The sequence below is a fragment of the Monodelphis domestica genome, chromosome 3 (genome assembly GCF_027887165.1).
Source record: "Monodelphis domestica isolate mMonDom1 chromosome 3, mMonDom1.pri, whole genome shotgun sequence".
Taxonomy (NCBI): Eukaryota; Metazoa; Chordata; class Mammalia; order Didelphimorphia; family Didelphidae; genus Monodelphis; species Monodelphis domestica.
The window spans coordinates 341,553,741-341,573,381 of NC_077229.1; the positions used below are offsets into that span (position 1 = coordinate 341,553,741).

The following is a 19,641-nucleotide window of genomic DNA, read 5'->3' on the forward strand; positions in this document are numbered from 1 at the left end:
GGGGTAGCAGATAAATGAAGAGGGCAATGTGAGACATTTGACAAGTGACTGGGTATTATGGGTAAAGAATAGGAGAGAATCCATGGTAAAAAACAAGAATTTTAGCCTAAATGGAAAGATCATGGTGCCATTGATGTTAATTTGCAACTTTGTGAACATTGACCCACTAAAGCTAAAAATTTACTTATTTAGTAAAGAAATAATATTAACTACTAAATTACAATCTTCCTAATTACAATTTTAAGTATTAAAGTGATCAACTTCTGGAGGGGAAAAATTCTTAGCAGCCAGTGTGTGTGATTTTTTGTGAATCTGTGTCTCTGTATGTATGTCTGTGTCTTTTGATGTTTTATAGTAATACAGAGTGAAAATGATTTACAAAGTTGTTCAATATTTAAGTTGAGTTTAAAGAACAATATGGTTTCTAGGCAAGCTTAGTGTATTTGCTTGATGCTTCTTATTAAGAGAAAGTTATAGGATTTAGATTTGTGAATAGAATGAAAGCAGAAGAAAGGAAAGAAAATATTTGAGCTACTTTTCACATGTCAGAATACAGTCAATGCATAGCTTTAGTGAGCCTTGGTAAATTACATCCATAAAACAAAACACCCTTTATTTCAACATTTAAAAACCAATTTGAAATTTTAGCGTAAATGGATCACCAGTTGGATGAATGTTTTCTTTACATAATTGAGATGTGTCATACTTTTGTAAAGTCGAATCTTAGAGAAAATAATTCTATAGTATATATCCAAGGATAAACCCATCAATTAAAGTCACTTTCTAGCATGTCTTATTCCATTAAGTCTAAACTTCAAAGGTAACAACAAAATACAAAAAAGAAAAGAGCAGTAGGAAAAATTAGGGGTTAATTGCCTTTGTTGATTCACCTGTAGTTATAGGAACACTGTCCCATTATACTGCATTTAAAGTGGATAATTGTGTGCTAGAATGGTTTCTGCTTTGAACAGTTTTTTCCCACAATGTTAAGATTTTTCATTATAACATGAAATCACTCTAAAAGTTGACTAAAGACTCTTTAGAGAAATCCCTGTTTTCATATGCATTTGTGAATACATAATATTAGTGCTTACTCTGGCCCTCCCTGACTATCACATTTCCATCTTTCCCCTATGGTTGTTCAGCACACTGAGGGGTTTTAGGAGTCTCCCTTCCCTCAGCTCAGAGCTAAAGCCAGAATCAATGTTCCCCTGATTTTAAAAATCTAAATTCCCTAGTACCATTTAATTGCTTCACAGACGGATTAGCTTTTCCAAAGCAATATTTGCTTCAAACATAGAGACAACCAGACATATAAACAAACAAACAAACATCAGTGCCCATGTGGTAGAGGCTCTCCTACAAAACCTCTGACTGGAGGAGGGAAGGGAGTCTAGATTCAGGTTAGATCACTTAATATGAGCGTTAGTCCCATATACTTTAAATCCAAAGCCTCTGCCCCCTTTGCATTCTAGGACCCAGCCTTCCCAGGGTTTCCCTATTGAGTCAGTTATAGCATCTGCCCTGGGACCCTGGGCTCTGAACTCCCAGGTTGGGAAATTCACTCCCTGTGCCTAGAACTAAAAACATACAAAAAAATAAAAAACAGAACTGCAAGCTGCTTTCTCAGAGCCACATGGCATCCATCATGGTGTCACTCTGCGGGAATGAGTCCTGTGTTTTCATCTATATGGGGAATTCCCTGGAGGAGGAAACAGCATCTTCTCTACAATTTAAGAGACTCAGAGAGTTGCAAAGAACACTGAGAAGTGTGAGATTACTTACCCAGGGTCACCCAAGCAGTATGTGTTAGAGGAAGTATTAAAAAAAAATCTTCCTGGATAGATTAGGTCATCACCAGTTACTACAGGTGCTCCTTTCATCTTATGTACTATAATTGCTCACACATCAAGCTCTTTACTGTGGCTGATGACCTATTAGATGACTTTTGTGTTGGCTTCTCAAATGTTTTCTTACCTATACATTATTACCCAGGTTGTCCTTCCCATGTTCCCTCTCTAGTCATTAAGTGACAATAACAATTAAATGATAATTCCCATGACTTTCCAGTAAGCCTGTGGACAAAATTAGCACATAGACTATATCATAGTGTCACTTTGAAGAAACCTTCATTATCCTATGCCTAAATCATAAATACTGCTATTAGCAATAAGAAGTTTACTCATTATTTTTAATTATTAATACAATAACAGAAGTTGTGTCCTAAAACAAATATTAACAGTACAAAAGAGGGCAACTAATGTAGGTGGCATAAATATAGCTGAAGCACTCAGGAGTGATGTGAAAGTTGTCTTCAGATATTTGGAGGAAGGTCTGAGATGGATGAGAGATTAGCCTCATTCCCTTTAGATCCAGAGAGCAGAATTAGGCGCAGAGGGTAGAAATTGAGAAAAGTAACATTTCAGTGTGTTGTAAGGAAAAAACCATTCGAATAAGTGTGTCTAAAAGTAGGCTGGGTCTCAGGAGGTCCCTGATTATAGTCTACATGACTACTTCTTTGTCTTGAATTCTGTGAAGTATTAGCTAGAATTAGACATTTCCTGAAGCCTCTTCTAATTCTGAAATTCTGTGATCTTGTGTGATTTCATTTGTGAGCGTATTTCCTTTACCAACACAGAACATAAACTCTCTTTACTCGAGTCAATTTATGCCTTTTTTGTAGAATAAATTAACTGTCTAACCACCTTTCTTGTCATTATCCACACCAAATCTAGATAAGATAAGTTCTCTTATAGTAGACCCAGTACTAAATCCATACTGAAAGCATTTCCAACTTAGAAGTGCCACCTCCCTTCAGAGCTTTACTCTGTTCACATAACAATTGTTAATGTTGTTGTTAATAATCCTAGAGAGCATTTACAGGATGCTTTTTTGTTGTTGAGTTGTTTTGGTTGTATATGACTCTTAGTGGCCCCATTTGGGACTTTTTGACAAAGATTACCATTTCCTTCTCCATCTCATTTTACAGAGGTGGAAACTGAGGCAAACAGAGTTAAGCAACTTGTCCAGGGTCACACAGCTATTAAGTGTCTGAGATAAGATTTGAACCCAGGAAAAGGAGTTTTTCTGACTCCAGGCCCAGTACTCTTTCCAATGTGTCATCTCATTGCCCAAACATAGTTCTTTAAGGTTTGCAGAGTATCATAAAAATATTCTTATTCAATCCTCACAATAACTTTGAGAGGCGGGTGCTGTTATAACCTCCATTTTTCAGTTGAGGAAACCAAGGCAGACAGTGATTAATTGATTTGCTCAAGGTTACATAGCTTGTAAGTGTCTGAGACCAGATTTGAATTCAGATGTCTTTGGCTCCAAGTTCAGTGTTCAATCCACTATACCTCATTACTGTCTCCATTTCACCTTTAAACACTTTACCATGGCACTAGGAGCAATGGGGGAAGTTGAATAAAGGTAAACTTTGGTTGATCTAGGGAAAAACTTCCTAACAACTAACCAAAAGTAGTAGGACTTACCTATTGGTATAAAACCATAGAAAATGTATTTTAAATATAAAATTATTACTTATTTCTAAAATTTAAATTTTTTTCTAGGAGGTTTAAATCATTTCAGAGCACTACTATTTGGTATTAAATATTAAAAATCTTGTATGAACCTCAGTAGAAATTACTAACTCTTTAGATGGACCCTTGATCTCATTGTGTGAGTAACTTCTTCTAGTAGAAAAAGCATTTCCTTCGTCCTATACAATTCTTTCATGTCTTCCCATAAGTCCTCCATAAAGCATCTTCCCACTATGGAAAAGGCCTTCCTCAGGACCTTAAGGGGTATCAATGTAGCCTTTGGACTCTCCATCTGTCACCCTTCCCCTTCACTCTGATGGAAAGTCCTGTCCTCTTTTCCTCAGTCATGTTCTCAATGATATCCTTAATGCTCATTTCAGTATGGACAGATACCATGTATAGCGGTCAGTTTACTTCTCTTAGAGTCAGTCAGTCAATAAATACTTCTTAAAGGTCTACCATATGCCAGGTATTGTGCTAGGCATTGTCCTTTACACATCTGGGACATGAATTCAGATCCCTCCTCAGATACTTACAAGCAGCGTGACCCTAAATAAATCATTTAATTATTCAAAGGTAAAATGTAGATAATGTCAGACCCTACCTTATTGGGTGGACTATAGAGTCAGACAATGCTTCCCAACCAGGGCTATGAATCTATCAAACCATAATTGGAATAAAGGGCTGTTGTGAAGATAAGATCAAATAGCATATACAATGTACTTTACAAACCATAAAATATTAGATAAATCTGAGCTATTAGATATAGACTTAAATTTTAATATATACACAAGGGGAGACCTTAAAAAGTAGGATAATTTTATTCTAAGCCTTTAGAAGAACATTATTAAAATTGGTTTTTTTCCCCTTAGGAGGTCTATTTTTTATCATAGCTATTACTACTTATTATTCCTACCACTACTTTCTAGAAATTATAAAAAAGAGATAAAATCCTCATATGATAATAGGAAGAGGAGTATTGTGCTGAATGTTATATATTATTTTCAGTAGCTTTTAGCTTCCCAACATTAGCCTTTGTCGTGCAATTAGTCATGATTTTATATAATGGCTATCACAACAGCCTTCCCAATTGAATGTGCAGTCATTGAAGAAAGGGGTTCAGAAAGTTATTCAGTACAGAATAAAGAGTTAGAAATATGAAAAGAGAGAAATAAGGAAAAGACGACAACTGTGTGAAAAATTAACTGGCTTTTGCTACTGCTCAGTCCTAGTTTGTGTTAGAAGCTGGTAATTCAGATGCTGTCATGTTGCCTTGATTTTATTTTTCTGAAGGAAGGATGGCTCTTTAATAGAGAAACCACTCAATTGGAAACTTGGAACTAAAGTTAGGGAAGAAAGGAGAGAAAATGGCCAATTTATTTTTATAATGGACACATTGTTAAGATACTTTTCCTTTGTTTTCTTAACCAAATTACCTTAATAATTCCCTCAACTCTTTGTGTCACTAGAGCTTTAAATGGATATTTAGAAACCATTCGCCAAATATTAAGCATTTTTTCAGAATGATATTCGTTTTGTTTGAACTATCTTATATCCAAGAGTATTGATTTTTCTTCTCATAGTATTTGAGAGAACTCTTCCCTGAGTAAACACTAAGGTCTTATATTTTTCTTTTTGTATATTTAAGAAGGTCACGGGGCTAAAAAGGATTCTCTTCAGTTAATACACATTTTCTCTGGTCAGTGCTCTAAGAAAACAAAAGTATGGTTTTGAAGGCTTAAGAAATTTCTGGTCTGATTATGATCTGAAATGTGCTTCCATCTGGTATTTCTGTGGTGACCTCTATAAGGTGTGTTTGCGATTCTATTGTTGCAAAAAATCCAGTTGTCATGGTCCAAGCTAGCATCCAATTCCCAGGGTCATCCAGCATTTCTTTCCAATTGTGTTCCAGGAATTCATCAGAGCTTTTTATATAGTTGGATGAAGTTGAAAGAAAGGGGGTGTGGAGTCAAGATACCAGACTGCTCATTTCCACTCTCTGGTCATCCAGTCATTTTTACATTCATGTCGAACTCTCTGTGACCCCATTTGGGGTTTTCTTGGCAAAAATACTGAAGTGGTTTGCCATTTCCTTTTCCAGCTTATTTTCTAGAGGAGGAAATTGAGGCAACCAGGATTAAGTGACTTGCCTGGGGTCACACAGCTAGTATCTCAGGCCAGATTTGAACTCACAAAATTGATTCTTCCTGACTTCAGGCCCAACACAAATTCCACAGCATCATTAGTCTCCACTCCATCGCTTACTATTGCTGTAGATGCATGTATAAGAAATTGGTGTCATTGAGGATATAAGATGTGAAATGGTAGAAAATAAAGACTACATAGGATGTTCTTTAAAGATAATTTTCTCTTTTGCTCATTTTCTTTTCTGTCTCAAAGATGCCTCTGATGTTATGCTTTATAAGGATTTTATATTTTATCCTAGATTCAATCAACAAAAAACCCTTCAAGATGTTTTAGTTCAGGATGGGAGTGACATGGACAGTCCTGTGTTTTAAAAATATCAATTTGGCTTCTTTTGGAAAAATGGATCAGAAAAGAGAGATACTAATTAGGAGACTATTGAAATTCCAAAGGCAAAGGTTATTAGAATCTAAACTTAGGGTAGCAGTTGAGTGGACTGAATGGGATAGACATGAGGAATAATATACACAAGGGTTCTACAAAACCTAGGAATTAACCGAATATGGCTTTTGGAGGAGAAGAGAAGGTGAAAGATGATTCTGGGTTACAAACCTGAGTAACTGATACTTTCAGAAGAAAGATGTCAAACACAGATCAGCCTTGATTTCACTCCTCAGAGAGTATGTATAAAAAAAGTACCATCTTTCCCCAGATACAAATCCTGTCACGGAAAATAACTTTCATTTCCCCTCACAGTATAGTCTAATGAGCTATGGAAAATTTTAATATTCATTTGGTGTAGATACTTTTTGGGTAAAGTAGCTTCTAAGTGGCACAATAGCCAGATAGACCTGAGTTCAAATTCAGATGCTCACTAGCTAGGTCAGACTCATCACCTGTCAAATTGGGGTGATAATAGCACCCACCTCCTGAGATTGTGAGGATCAAATGAGATAATAATTGTAAAGCACTTAGAATATGCCTGGCACATAGAAAACACTATTTAAAATGTTAGCAGTTATTATTTTAGGTGTACAGAGAAAGGAGGAGCCTCAAGACATCTCTGAACATAATGGTGGGGGGAAAAGATTATGATGGAGTTGATGAGTTTTAAATTTCTAAAGTGGACAAACTAAACATGTGTTTAAGTTTCTATTTCTTTCTGCTTATGTAGGTATAGCCCGTAAGTACAGAGTGTTCCCTGGTAACAGATGGGATCTGGCCAAATGGTGATCTTTACATTAGCATTCTAATAAGTAGAGAACTGAGTGCTTTAGTCTTGCGTCAGAACTAATTTATAAGAGTGGGGAGAGACAAGGGCTCATTATAGTGGTCATGATTCGGTGGCTGCCCATAAAAGTTAGATGACAATTTTACTCTCATTACATTGAATATTTTAACATGGCATTAAAGGTATTTTTGAGGTTTAAAAAGCTAGCCTTGCTTTTGTGAGAAGATTAAAAAAAACAACAACAAACAAGCACAAGTTTGGAAAGCCAGCCAATTGTGTACAAAATTGACTGCCTGTGCCATGATCGTATGAAGTATATGATGAGCCACAGCTACTTCTAAAAGAGTGGTATAATGTTACCTTCAGAGAGCATTTCTAACACCGAAGAAAAACACCTCCTTGGTCACATGGATTGATGGGGATATGACTGGCGATGTAGACTCTAAACAATCACCCTAGTGCAAACGTCAATAATATGGAAATGGGTCTTGATCAATGACTCACATAAAACCCAGTGGAATCACATGTGGGCTATGGGAGGGGCAGAAGGGAGGGGAGGGAAAGAACATGAATCATGTAACCATAGAAAATATTCTAAATTAATTAATTAAATAATTTTTTTCCAAAAAAAAGAGCATTTCTACATATCTCAAAGATTCATTCAGACCCACCTCTGTTCCCTTGACTAGGAAATTCTCACAGATCATTGTTGTTGTTCAATGGTTCAGTTAAGTGCCTTTCAGGTGCTAAACACTGTTCTGGGTACTGGGGACATAAAGACCAAAAAGAAAAAAAATTATTTCCATTAACTGCATGACCAAAGGAAAATCACTTAGGCAACCTATCTAAGCCTCAGTTTTCTCTGTTAGGAAAAGGAGATAATTTTCACAGCTAACTACATTATTGGAGCATTATGAGAATCAAATTAAATAAGATGTGTCAAAGCTTTACGTAAAAGAAATTCTTGGTTTCATCTATGATCCTCTTTGTATTTTAGCTTATATAAAGAAATGTCTTCCTTTTGGTATGCTCATTAAATTCAGGATAAAAGGAAACAAAATTTAAAAATAAATTATGCAAGGCAATAAATATAAATTGTGTTTATTAACAATAATGCTTTCCCTGGCTATCTCAATGGATTGTTGCTATGATCAAATGAGACAATGCTTATGCAGATTCTTTGGGAGGTATAAAGAACTGTACCTATAAAAGGCATTACCATTTCCATATTTTTAAAAAGTGTTTATTGTGAAAATCATATTGTATGACTATTTGAAACTGTAATAATAAACTTTCAAATCAACATATAATATGAATCGGTGTCCTTTATAAAGAGAAAAAGTAAGATAAAATAATTCTTTTGAAGTAGGCAACTCACTCTGGCAACTTTCTATTACTCTATTAATATGTTTCTTAGGAATTTAATAAACATGATAAATTATAATAAATATGTTTATCCATTAATTCCATTAAAAAAAAGCTATGAGCCTTTTTTGGTATCTCTTGATACCTTGAATTCTTGATCTTTTGATCTTTTGATCTTTTGATCAAACTCTTGATCTCTTGAATTCTCTTCTATTTTAATAACAATTAAAATTAGAGACAGAATTATCGTTCCTTTTTTTCTCATTCTCAATTTTTTGCCTAAATTTTACTTACATCCATTGTTGTTTCAATTAGAATCAGTTTATCAAGAATGGTCAACTTGTGCCTTCAACCCTATGTTAATATAACTAGCTTTGTTACTGAGAAAGGCAGGTTCCTGGATTGGAAGATATCCAAAAAAGTTACATTTTAATCCTAGCTCCATTACTAATTTGCTGGGTCAGCTTGAACAAATCATTTCAAGTCCTGAGCCCCACTCTAATCATTGTAAAATGAAAGGCTTGGGTTAGATAATTTATAGGATTTAGAAAATGGACAATCTCTCCAGTTTGTACTCCATTAAAATGGCCTTTGATATTTTCCTGGGTTATTGCCATACCATGATGACACATTTCAATAAGGTCTTAGAAGTAAAAGCATATTGTTTCTTCATTCATTTAACTCTTAGAAAATTAACGGATAAAACACAAAAGAGGGGTTATTATAGATAGAAAGATTGCTTGAATTTTATCTCTGCCAAACTAGAAAGACTTAAATTTGAGTCCAGTGATGCAATGTAAGTTGTTACCTAAGGACCATCCTTGCTAATTGTGGAGAGGTTCCCAAAAGGGCTATGCCATTCTATAATTTGGTAGAGTTACTCAGTGGTGAAAGAGAGGAGTGCTTCAGCTGCTCAAAACAGTTTTCTAATGCAGGGAGAGGTTTTGGTACATACAAGAAGTAACCAAAGCAGGGAGATCTTAGGAATCTGACATACTTGGTTTTTTAGGCTCATTTTCAGTCATATTTTAAAAAGTAAAATAAATACATTTACATATGTAACTATAACTTTTGGGGATTGTAGATGGCCTCTTTTTCCAATGTGTAGCCTTGCTTCTCTTTAACTGTTAGCCCAATCTCACTAGGAAGAGTTTAAGTCAATGACTATAGAACAGTATTGCTTTATAGGTAGTTCTCTAGTCATGTGACAATATTATTTCCTTAGCTAAAATGTATTCTAAATCAAGTTACATTTTAAAATGTATGAAAAAGTAGATTTTACCTAAAAATAAGGGGAAACTATTCTGAATGTTTTTGAGACCTTTGCTTGAGTCCCAAATTGAATTCCAAGAAGACTACACCATCTTTCTTTTGAATAAATTCACATCTTTTTGCTCATTGTGTTACTTCAGAATGGAAATCAACGTGTAGAATTTTTAAGCCATTTAGATGATATTTAATAAAGATTTACAATGGTGTATTGTTAAATAATTGACCTCTTCACTATGTATATGTACATTCATTAGCCTCCCCCTAGTCAAGGAATGAATATTCATCTCCCATTTTCACTATCCTTATAGCTAGATGGAAGGGAACATTCTAAATATATAGAGTTCCCTCAGTTAAGAGAAAGATTTCTATCACCCCAACCAATTCTGATATTTCAGGTTATTTTTACATCTACTATGTCTAAGACATTGCCCATCTGCCAAGGGAAGAGGTATAAAGGTGAACAGGACACAGTCTCTGACCTCAAGGAATATGCAACAGCATATATGTAAGCAATTAATTAAAATAGATGATGGGATAGTAGTGCTTCCCAGTATTTTAGAGGAGGTACAACCAAAGTTTAGTGTGATAGGCAGCTAGATTGCACAGCTAAAGCAGTAGACCTGAAATATGTAAGATCTCGGGCAAATTGCTTAACTTCTGTCAGTCTCAGTTTTCTGCCTCTGTAAAATGGATAAATCATACTGCTTATTTCCCAGGATGATTGTAAGAATCAGATGGGATATTTGCAAAACTCTTTGCAAACTTAGAAGCAATATAAATGCAAGTTGTTATTATTAGTAGAAGAAAGGGGAGAAGGAGAAAAAAAGGAAGGGGGAAAAACAAGACAGGATAGAATCAGAAATTAATTTCTTTATAAAGGAACTAGTTGAAGTGTTTCAGAAAAAGCCAAAAGTCACTATAGTTATTCCATTTATTTATTCCTCACCTATTTTACCCAAATAAATCCCAGTTCATGGCCTTCTTTTCAGGTGGTGATCCTTAAAAGTACCATCATGTCTCAGTGTGAATCTTTTGACATTGCTCCCTTCCTAGGAAAAAGTGGTATGTGTATGTGTGGAGAGTGAATTATGTGTGCACACTAGATCTAATTATCCTAATATTTAGTTTGTACCCTTTGGTCTACACCCTTCCTTTCCTATTTTGTATTTGTTTGCATGTCATATTTCTCCTGTTGTCATCCTCTCTCCAGTCATGTCACTTCTGTTCTCTGAAATCATTAATAGTTTTCCGTTGCCTGTGGACAAAAGCCAAATGCTTTGACTTGGCACTGAAGTCTTACCATATTCAGGCTCTGGCTTACCTTTCTGGCCTTTTTTCCCCAACTGCTCCTCCACTTGGCCAACTTATTATCCCCAACATACCTTGTACTTCTGTCCTATCCTCTCTTCCTAGAATGTTTTTCCCTCTCTGCCTATACAAGGGTCTGTTTAATTCCCATTACCTTTATGAAGTCATCCTTGACTACCCCATCTGGAAATAATCCCAGACTCCTTTGAATTCTTTCTTCATGGCCAGGGTTGAGCAAATACTAAATTGCCCTTTCACAATGGCATATCGAAACTTCATCATAATGCCTCATATAACTAGAGGACTGCAGTGCATTCTTCTCCCTCATGAACTTTCATGTTTTGCCAGTGTGATGACTTGTGGGAGAACAAAGAAGTCCCTAGCCACAAATGGTGCTGATTAGTCAAGCACTGTTGAGGACTTACCTCCCTGGAGTGAACCTCAGGCTTCCCAGAACTTACTGTTCTTATTCCAGCTCAAGAATAGACTCTATTCTCTGTAAACCCTTGAGGAGGGAAGAGGTGGATGGAGTGAAACAGAGGCCACTGGTAATCTTACACACCTCATAAATATAAGGAAGTGTCCTGGACAGGAAAGTGGGGCTCCTTCTTTGAATAGTTGAAGAGAATTATTCTAGAAATATCTGTAGTACTTCAGGGACTCTGTTTTTTTCTGCTTATGAAGTTGAGAATCATTGTCCTATAATACCATACCTTCTTTTGCCATCTTCCTTCAACTTTTCTTCACAGCTAAAAAGGTGAAATGACTCCTGAATTTAAGACTTGGTCTCTCAATCCACTACAAATTTGTCATGCCTGCTCAAAAGTCTCTCTGCCTTTGAACTATCCTCTATGAACAATAAATTGTTTAAGAGGGACAATTGCTATTCTTTTTTTCATTCCTTTTATCACCTTTGGAGGAAATCCCTTATGTGGAAATATCAAGTTTAACAGCCTTTCATGAAAGTCATTTCACATAATGAAAATGCTGTCAAAAACCTTAACTCCATCTTCAGAAGTATTGGCAGTACATTATAGAAAATGAATAGTATAATAGTAACTTTGACAGGCTAAAGCCTCTAGCTTCCTATTTATTTATTTATTTGTCCATTTAATTCTTTTCCTTATTTTATTTCTTTCAACAGTTTTATGTCACTAGTTTAGAAGTAGTAAAAATCAAAATAGATTCTTACAAGTCTCTTGTTATTATCTAGCTCCCCTACTCATCTTTTAATTTTTATAATATAAGCTTATACCTGTTCATTCTAAAACTCACATTCATAAACTTCTATCAATTTAAAATTCAGTTCAAATTAAAAATTGAATTTAAAATTCTGTTTAACAAATATTCTCTGCCATATACAACCATGCTTGAAGAACTGGGAAGTGACCCTTCCTTCCTTTTTGTTTTTGAATGTTTTTTTTTGTATGTTAAAGGTAACATACTAAGGACTTGCTCAGGATTTCAGGAATTGAATCAAATAGAATCACTGACACATCTTCCACTACCTTTTATCTCTATAAAACATCCAGAAGAGTACAGCAAACTCTTCTCAAAGATAACATAAGCCAAAAGATTATCTCTCTCTATAATTTTCTCAGGGAGCTGTGCAATTTATGAGTACAGATGAGGGCACAAAATTATATCCTTCAACCTTAATATTCTCTTATGTTCAAAGTTTGCTAAATGCCAGTAGAGTCACTTAATCATGAAATCTTTACTTTCAGATATCAACATGGCAGGAGAACCCAAACCCTATAGACCCAAACCTGGAAACAAGAGGCCCCTTTCAGCTCTTTACAGGTAAGTTGATTACCACCACAATGCAAAATATAGCAATGATCTAATTTGTTAATATTTGTGTTATGATTATGGTGATTGTCAGCATTCATTTTTTAAAACTAGCCTCATTTTACAGTAATAGAACTGGTATAATAATACTAGTTAATGGCAACAAAAGGGAAGAAGATAGAGTGTAGTTGTAAGGCAATCTAAACCCACAATCTTAGAAAAGGAATCTTTTAAATATATATATATGTATATATATTCATATATATATATCCCCTTTTTTTACTAATTCTTAGTGAGTAAAAAGCCAAAGTACAATAATTTTGTTGCATTGTTGTATAACAGGCAAAGTTTTGAAATTAGCGTAAAAACTAAAATTCTAATCTCAGGACTGCCACTACCTAGACCCAGAAGATGTCATATCACTTTTCCAGGTCTCAGCTTTCTCATCTGAAAAGCAGTCAGATTGGATGAGATAAATCCCCAAGATCTCATTTGGGCAAAATTGCACAAATAATAAAAATTAAAAGATGAAGTATTTATATCATAATTAACATAATAATATTAGCTACTTTGTTTCATTCAAAAAAGTTCATAGAACTTCTCATTAGGTGTTTATAGAAAAGATGTGCCTCAAGTAAGGATTGGACAAGATGATCTCTAGAGTCCTTTCTCATTCAAAAATTCTCTGATATTGTGATTCTATGATTGTATAAGTTTTGGTACTCTAGACTTAATTAAGGTATATATGATCCCCCAAAATTATCTCCAGTTTTTACTACAGATCTCTCATAGAAGTATGGCTTCATAGTAGCCTAATCTAAATCTATTCCCCTGGTATTTTTCACCCTGAAATTCAGAGCTATACTGATGGACAAAGAGCAAATTTCACTTTTACTACTTTCATCAAATATAAAAGGCAATGTTTTTAAAATAGATAAATGCAAACAACTCTGAAAGGGAACTCATTTTCCAAATGTTCATGCATGGCTGCATATAATAGAGAATATTTGAAAAACTGAATTTTAAAGTATTGGAAGGTAGCTGACAATGTCTTTGTCTCTTTTTCTCATCAAAATGCCATCCCTGACTTTAAGGAGGAATGCTAGTTTCATTTCTTTGCTTCTCATATCTTTCATTGATTGGATCTTCTTAGGAGAATGTAGCTGAGTAACAAAAAGCAATGTCTTGACACATTTTAAAGTGAGTTTTTTTTTTTAATTCTTCAGGAATGTGTGACACAGTACTGCTTAAAAAAGAAAAGTAGAAATTAATTTTAATCATCTTGACAGGGCATCAAAATTGCTATTGTATATACAAACCTGGTTACAAAATGGCTTATTGCCAGCAGGGTATAGAAGAAACACACTTCTTTCAATGATTTTTTTGCTTTTTAGATTTGTCTCTATTAAGTTAATATTTGGCTGTGTTAACTAAATGTAAGTAGTAAGATGCAGAGGAGCAGTACAAAAAAAGGGTAGTCTGCTGCTTTACAAGCAATGATATCTGAGAGAATAAAACTTCATTTTTCACCTTTTTTCATTTTTGCAAAATTGGGCCATGATTCCCTGAATGGCTGTCTACACAGTTGTCAAAAAAAAAGGGCATGTCACATCAAGAAAGATAACCATCTATCAGTCCCTACTGCCCCCACTCTGCCCTCTCTTGCCTTTCCCTCCATCCAAAGCATAAAAGCTATTTATTAAGCAACCACTTTGCTAGGGGGCACCAATGAGAGTTCTGAACCTGGAGTCAGGAGCTCTTCTTCCTGAGTTCAAATCTAGATCAGACACTTTCTAGCTGTGCGACACTGGGCAAGTCATTTAAACTCTAACTTAATCTTCTGAAGAAGAAAATGGCAAACCACTCCAGCATCTTTGCCAAGAAAACTCCCTGGACAGCATGGCCCATTGGGTCATGAAGAGTCATAAAGAACTAAACATCGTCATCATCATCATCAACAAACTTCTGGAAAGGAAAGGAAAGGAAAGGGTATTAAAGTGCCTGCATTAAACAAAGAGCAGCAGGAATCATTATCATTGGAGGCTTTCAAGTGGACTAGATGACAACTGTTTAGAAATGTTGCATAGAAAATTTCTGTTTAGGAACTGTGACTTCTGAGGTCCCTTCTAACTCAGAGAAAATTTTATTCTCCCCATTGGTTTTTATTGCCCATTAAGTCATGTTTCCTATAGCCATTTTATGTTTTGGGTTCTTTTGTCCAGATGCTTAATTCTTTTTTTTTAATTTGCCTTACTGCTTCCCTTTGAACAAATTGTTTCTTCCTTTGAACTGCAAAACCAAGAACAAAGGGTCACACAAAAATCCACAAATACATGGGGGGAAGGGAAATTTTTTGTTCTCTCATCCTTTTTTATCAAAAAAAAATTCAAAACAGTTTAGCTGTTTAGAATTTACCATATTAAAAAAAATGTCCCTAGCCTTCTTCTATCCTTTGGAACTCTTTGGTGAAGGGACTCCTTCCCAGAAAAACATTTAAAATGCACACATATCAATACATGAGATTGCAAATAAAACTTATTATTCCTGAAATACTTATGAAAATTTAAAGAAAACAAATTCTTAAATCCCCAGAATTCTATCCAAGGATATAAAGAGACCTTGGAAGGCTTACCACTGTGATGACTCCCAGTTATGCTAATTATTTCTTTGGGGTCAATCTATCTTTTTCTTCTGGAGATTTCTTTTTTATTATTATTATTATCATGGAAAACACATTTCCATATTGGTCATTGTTGTAAAAGCATACTCATATGAAACCAAAATCCCAAAAACTGTCCATACACTTATTTGAAAGATAATAATGCTTTGATCCATATCCATCCAACTCCACTAGTTCTTTCTCTGGAGATGGACAGCATTTCCCATCATGTCTTTCAGGATTGTTCCAAATCATTGCGTTGCTGAAAGTAGGCAAGTTTTCATAGTTGATCATCGAACAATATTACTGTCTACCTTAAACAGTGTTCTCCCAGTTCTGCTTATTTTGTTCTGCATCAGTTCATTCAGATCTTTCCAGATTTTTCTGAAATCATCTTGCTTATCATTTCTTATAGCACAGTAGTGTTCCATCACCAACATGTACCACAATTTGTTCAGCCATTCCCCAACTAATGGGAACTTTTTCTGGGGACTTTTAAAACCATATTTTAAACACTGCTAAGTCCCTGACAAAGTGGCATAGAAAATTGTGCTTATTAGTAGCCACAGAGACAGAGTCCAAATAATTGATTCCCTGCTGCCACTAAGCAAAGGAGCTAGTGTAGTAAATTGGTTAAAGTATTGGATTTGGAGTCAGTTGACCTGAGTTCAGAATCCTCCTGTTTCCTTAAATCTATATGTAATCCTAGCCTAATCACTTCAGTTTTCAACTGGCCTCTTTTTTCCTTATCTGTAAAGTAGAGATAGTACTTCTACTGTAGGATTACCTCATAGGATCACTTATATATAAAGAGAGTCTTACAAACTTCTCATCATTATGTACATCAGATATGGCTATCATTATCTCTAAGAAGAGTAGAAGAATGGTTCATTTTCCCCTAGGTCCCATAAGGGATTCATCCTTTGGTAAACAAAAAGACGTATGTGCTGTGAGCATTTTCTGATTGGGAGAACATTTTATAAAAGAGTTTAAAAATATTTATTTCCTGCACAATTTTGGTAGTATTGATTTCATCATTCAAGATTTTATTTTAAAGATAAGGTCTAGGATAAAGTATTCTTGGGAAATTTTGAAATGGTTCTCTATTAGGATTCTTTTGCTAGAATTTGCATTGCCAGCTAAAACAGTTCAATAGTTCTGGGGAGCATGAGATGTATGACAGGGAAAAAAAAGGAGTCAAAAAAAAGAAAGAAAAAGAAAAAGGCTTTGCTCACAGCTTCAGCCCTGAGCAAATGGAAGTGACCTGACTGGGAGACCTTTGAAATAGAGAGTTTTTCACAAAAGTGCTGATACAATGCCCACTAAAATAGCTCTGCTGGGGGCAGTTCTCTGGGATATTAAAGGATGACCTATTTTCACTCTTCTACTGAGCTTTTTGGGAAACATATCTGATAGGCTTAGCTGCTCTTTATGCATATGAAGGGGTAGTAAAGGATTTGGTGGTATAAAAGATAATGCACATTCACAAGATTGCAAAACAAACAGTCCTAATGATTTTGATGTGTATGTTAAATATCTTACACCCTGACTTTTAGGTTTACAAAGCACTATCTCATTTGTCTTCACAAAAATCTTATGAGATAATAATATAGTTAATATCTTTAACCCTGTTTAATAGACAAAGAAATTATATGACAGAGAAGTTAAGTGATTTATCTATTACTTGAGTCTATTGCTAGATACAAGATTCAAACCCTTTGACTTCAGGGCCTCTTCTCAGAACACCACATTACCTTTTTTCATAGTTTTAAAAAGTCATTTTTGAGGTACACACTATTCACTCCCAATACATAAATCTATCCAGTAAGATTTGTAGTGAATTATTTCCTGAAATGTTTGATTTTCCTTTTCCTCAATCTTATTATGTTTCCATAAAAAAATGATTTTAAATCATATTTATCAATATCAGCACTAGCTTTACAAATGAGTATGTCAAGAGCCCACTATATAAATCAAATCAAGTCAATATGTGCCTACTGATGCCTTCCCCCTCAACCCCCAGCTTTGTGTCCTTAACAGTGTTAAGTGCTATGAAGGAAAAAAGATGCATTGTTTTGTTGTAAAACCAGAATAAGAGAACAATAAAATAAAAAATAAAGTGCCAAATTTTGTGGAACAGAAATGGGCCTTAAGCTAGGCCTTAAAGAATGAATTCTGTTTGAAAAGTTGACAGGTATGGGATGGCATCCCAGATGGATCATGAGATTCATAGATTTAAGGCAAATATAAATATTTAAAACCAAGGATTTCAGACAAATAGGAAGATTTAAATTCATAGATTTAAGGCAAATAAAAGGTGCCTTAGAGATTATTTAAACCAAGTGAGGAAGGTTAACCAACTTTTCTAAGGACATATAAGTATTAAGTAATTTTACAGATGAGGAAACTGAGAAAAACAGGCTTAAGTGACTTGCCTAGTGTCATAGAGGTATAAGTGCCTGAAATCAGTTTTAAATTCAGGTCTTCCTGACTCCAGACCTGGCAATCTATCCACTGGGCCATGTAGCTGCTTTTATCAGTAAAGGTAGGAAAATGGAAATGAGCATGCCATTTTCACAATATGATATGATGAGAAGATTGATGTAGCTGAAAGAAATGGTTCACTTTGAGAAGTGGTAGGAAATAAATTTGGAAAGGCTTGGGGTTTGAAGCTAGAAGAGGCCATCATGATCTAATCTATGCTAGTTTACTTTATAAATGAGGAAATTGAGGCACAGGAAAGTTAACTGATTTGCCCTAGATCACAATAATTAGTGGCAGACCCTTTAGCTCTAATATCATCATCTTTCCACTACAACACATCTCCCTACTGGTGGAAACCATTGTAAGACTGAAAAGCATTAAATGAAAGATTAAGGAGTTTGCACTTAATCCAAAAGGCAATGGGGTGGCTGACAAGATGAGAATTGTGTCTTGGGAAGATGAATTTGGCAGCAGTGTCTAGGATATATTAAAGAGAGTTATAGACAAGATATTAGAAATTAGAACAGAGGCTAGTTTGAAAATGTTTGTAGTAATCAGGTATGAGATAAGAAATAACTGAGCTAAGATGGTGGATAGCATTTGGAATGGAAAAAAGAAAGTTCCAGGTTTCAGAGACATTATAAATTAAAAAGCAACAGAACTCAGTGTCAGATTGGATATAGGAATCAGAGAACTTCAAGCCATCAACTCTAAAAAATGGGGAAGACGATAGTGCTATTATAAAAGGGGGAAAGGAGAACCTCTGAGAGTTTGTAGGGCAGTGAAAGGAAAGGAGAAATTTTTTCCGGAGATTCTGAGTACTTCCAAAGTATAGAGAGAACTATCCAAGAAGTCACTGTCAATGGAAAGTGAGGAAAAGTTATATTTGATTAATTGTTTATAATTTGTCTTTCTCCAAAAATATAGTATTATGTACCTAATTTTTAGTCGTGTTGTTAACCAAATAAATTACTTTAAGCCATATTCTCTTAGGGAAAGTACTTTTACATGAACATTATAAGAAGATTAGGTTTCAGGGTCTAGCCCTACAAGACTAAATAAATGTGTTACTATGGGGAAGTTATTTAACTTCTCTGTGCCTCAGTTTGTTCTTCTATCAATAAAGGAACCAATTGCTCTAAAATTGGGATAAGGCTCAAACGATATGTCTGTAAAAGTCTTGTAACATAAACCATTATAAAACACTGGAAGGCAAATTAACACTAAATATAAAAGAAAAAACTTTTACTTAGACAAAAATACATAATCACATCTAACATCACTTTATCTCAGATAAACCCTGTACTTGTGGTCATAACTTCCCATTTAATTGATGATCATATTAATTACTTTAAAAGATATCAATGCCGCAAGTTGCCTCAAATAATTTACTATATTTCAACAGTCCTGTCAATTTTTGATTATTCAAACTTAGCATTACCTCTAAAACAATTACAATAAACTAGACAAGAGGATTATCTTCTCTTTCTTAGTTTCGCTATCTGGTACTTCCCTGATCATGACAGAAGTATTTCAATTTTTAAGAGCCTTCTCTTCTTTTTCCCATTTCCAGAGATGCTGATTTTATTAATAAATGTTAAATGAGGAGAAGTAAGGATATTAACAAAAAAAATTAACTAAAGCAGTAATATCCACTGGTACTAGTGCTAACAATCTTCTGAATCATGGAGATTTAAATATAATTATGATTTTTTATTCCTAAAGTAGAAATGGAGATAGTGTAAAATATTAAGACTTGAAAATGAATGAATGGATGATTGATAGATCATTTTTAAGCATTTATTATGTGCCAAGCTCTATTCTAGATTCTGGGGATATAAAAC

The 19,641-nt window shown here is 34.7% G+C and overlaps 1 protein-coding gene across 23 annotated transcripts in view; it reads left to right on the forward strand.

Moving 5' to 3' along the window:
* The window catches only part of RALYL (RALY RNA binding protein like), an 838,442-nt gene that overhangs the window by 644,454 nt on the left and 174,347 nt on the right, over positions 1-19,641 (forward strand). For all 23 annotated transcript variants that reach the window (XM_056824164.1, XM_056824152.1, XM_056824154.1 and 20 more), the window contains one exon: positions 12,591-12,666. In XM_056824164.1, coding sequence (XP_056680142.1) covers positions 12,591-12,666 — 76 coding nt within the window. The remainder of the gene's footprint in view (positions 1-12,590; positions 12,667-19,641) is intronic.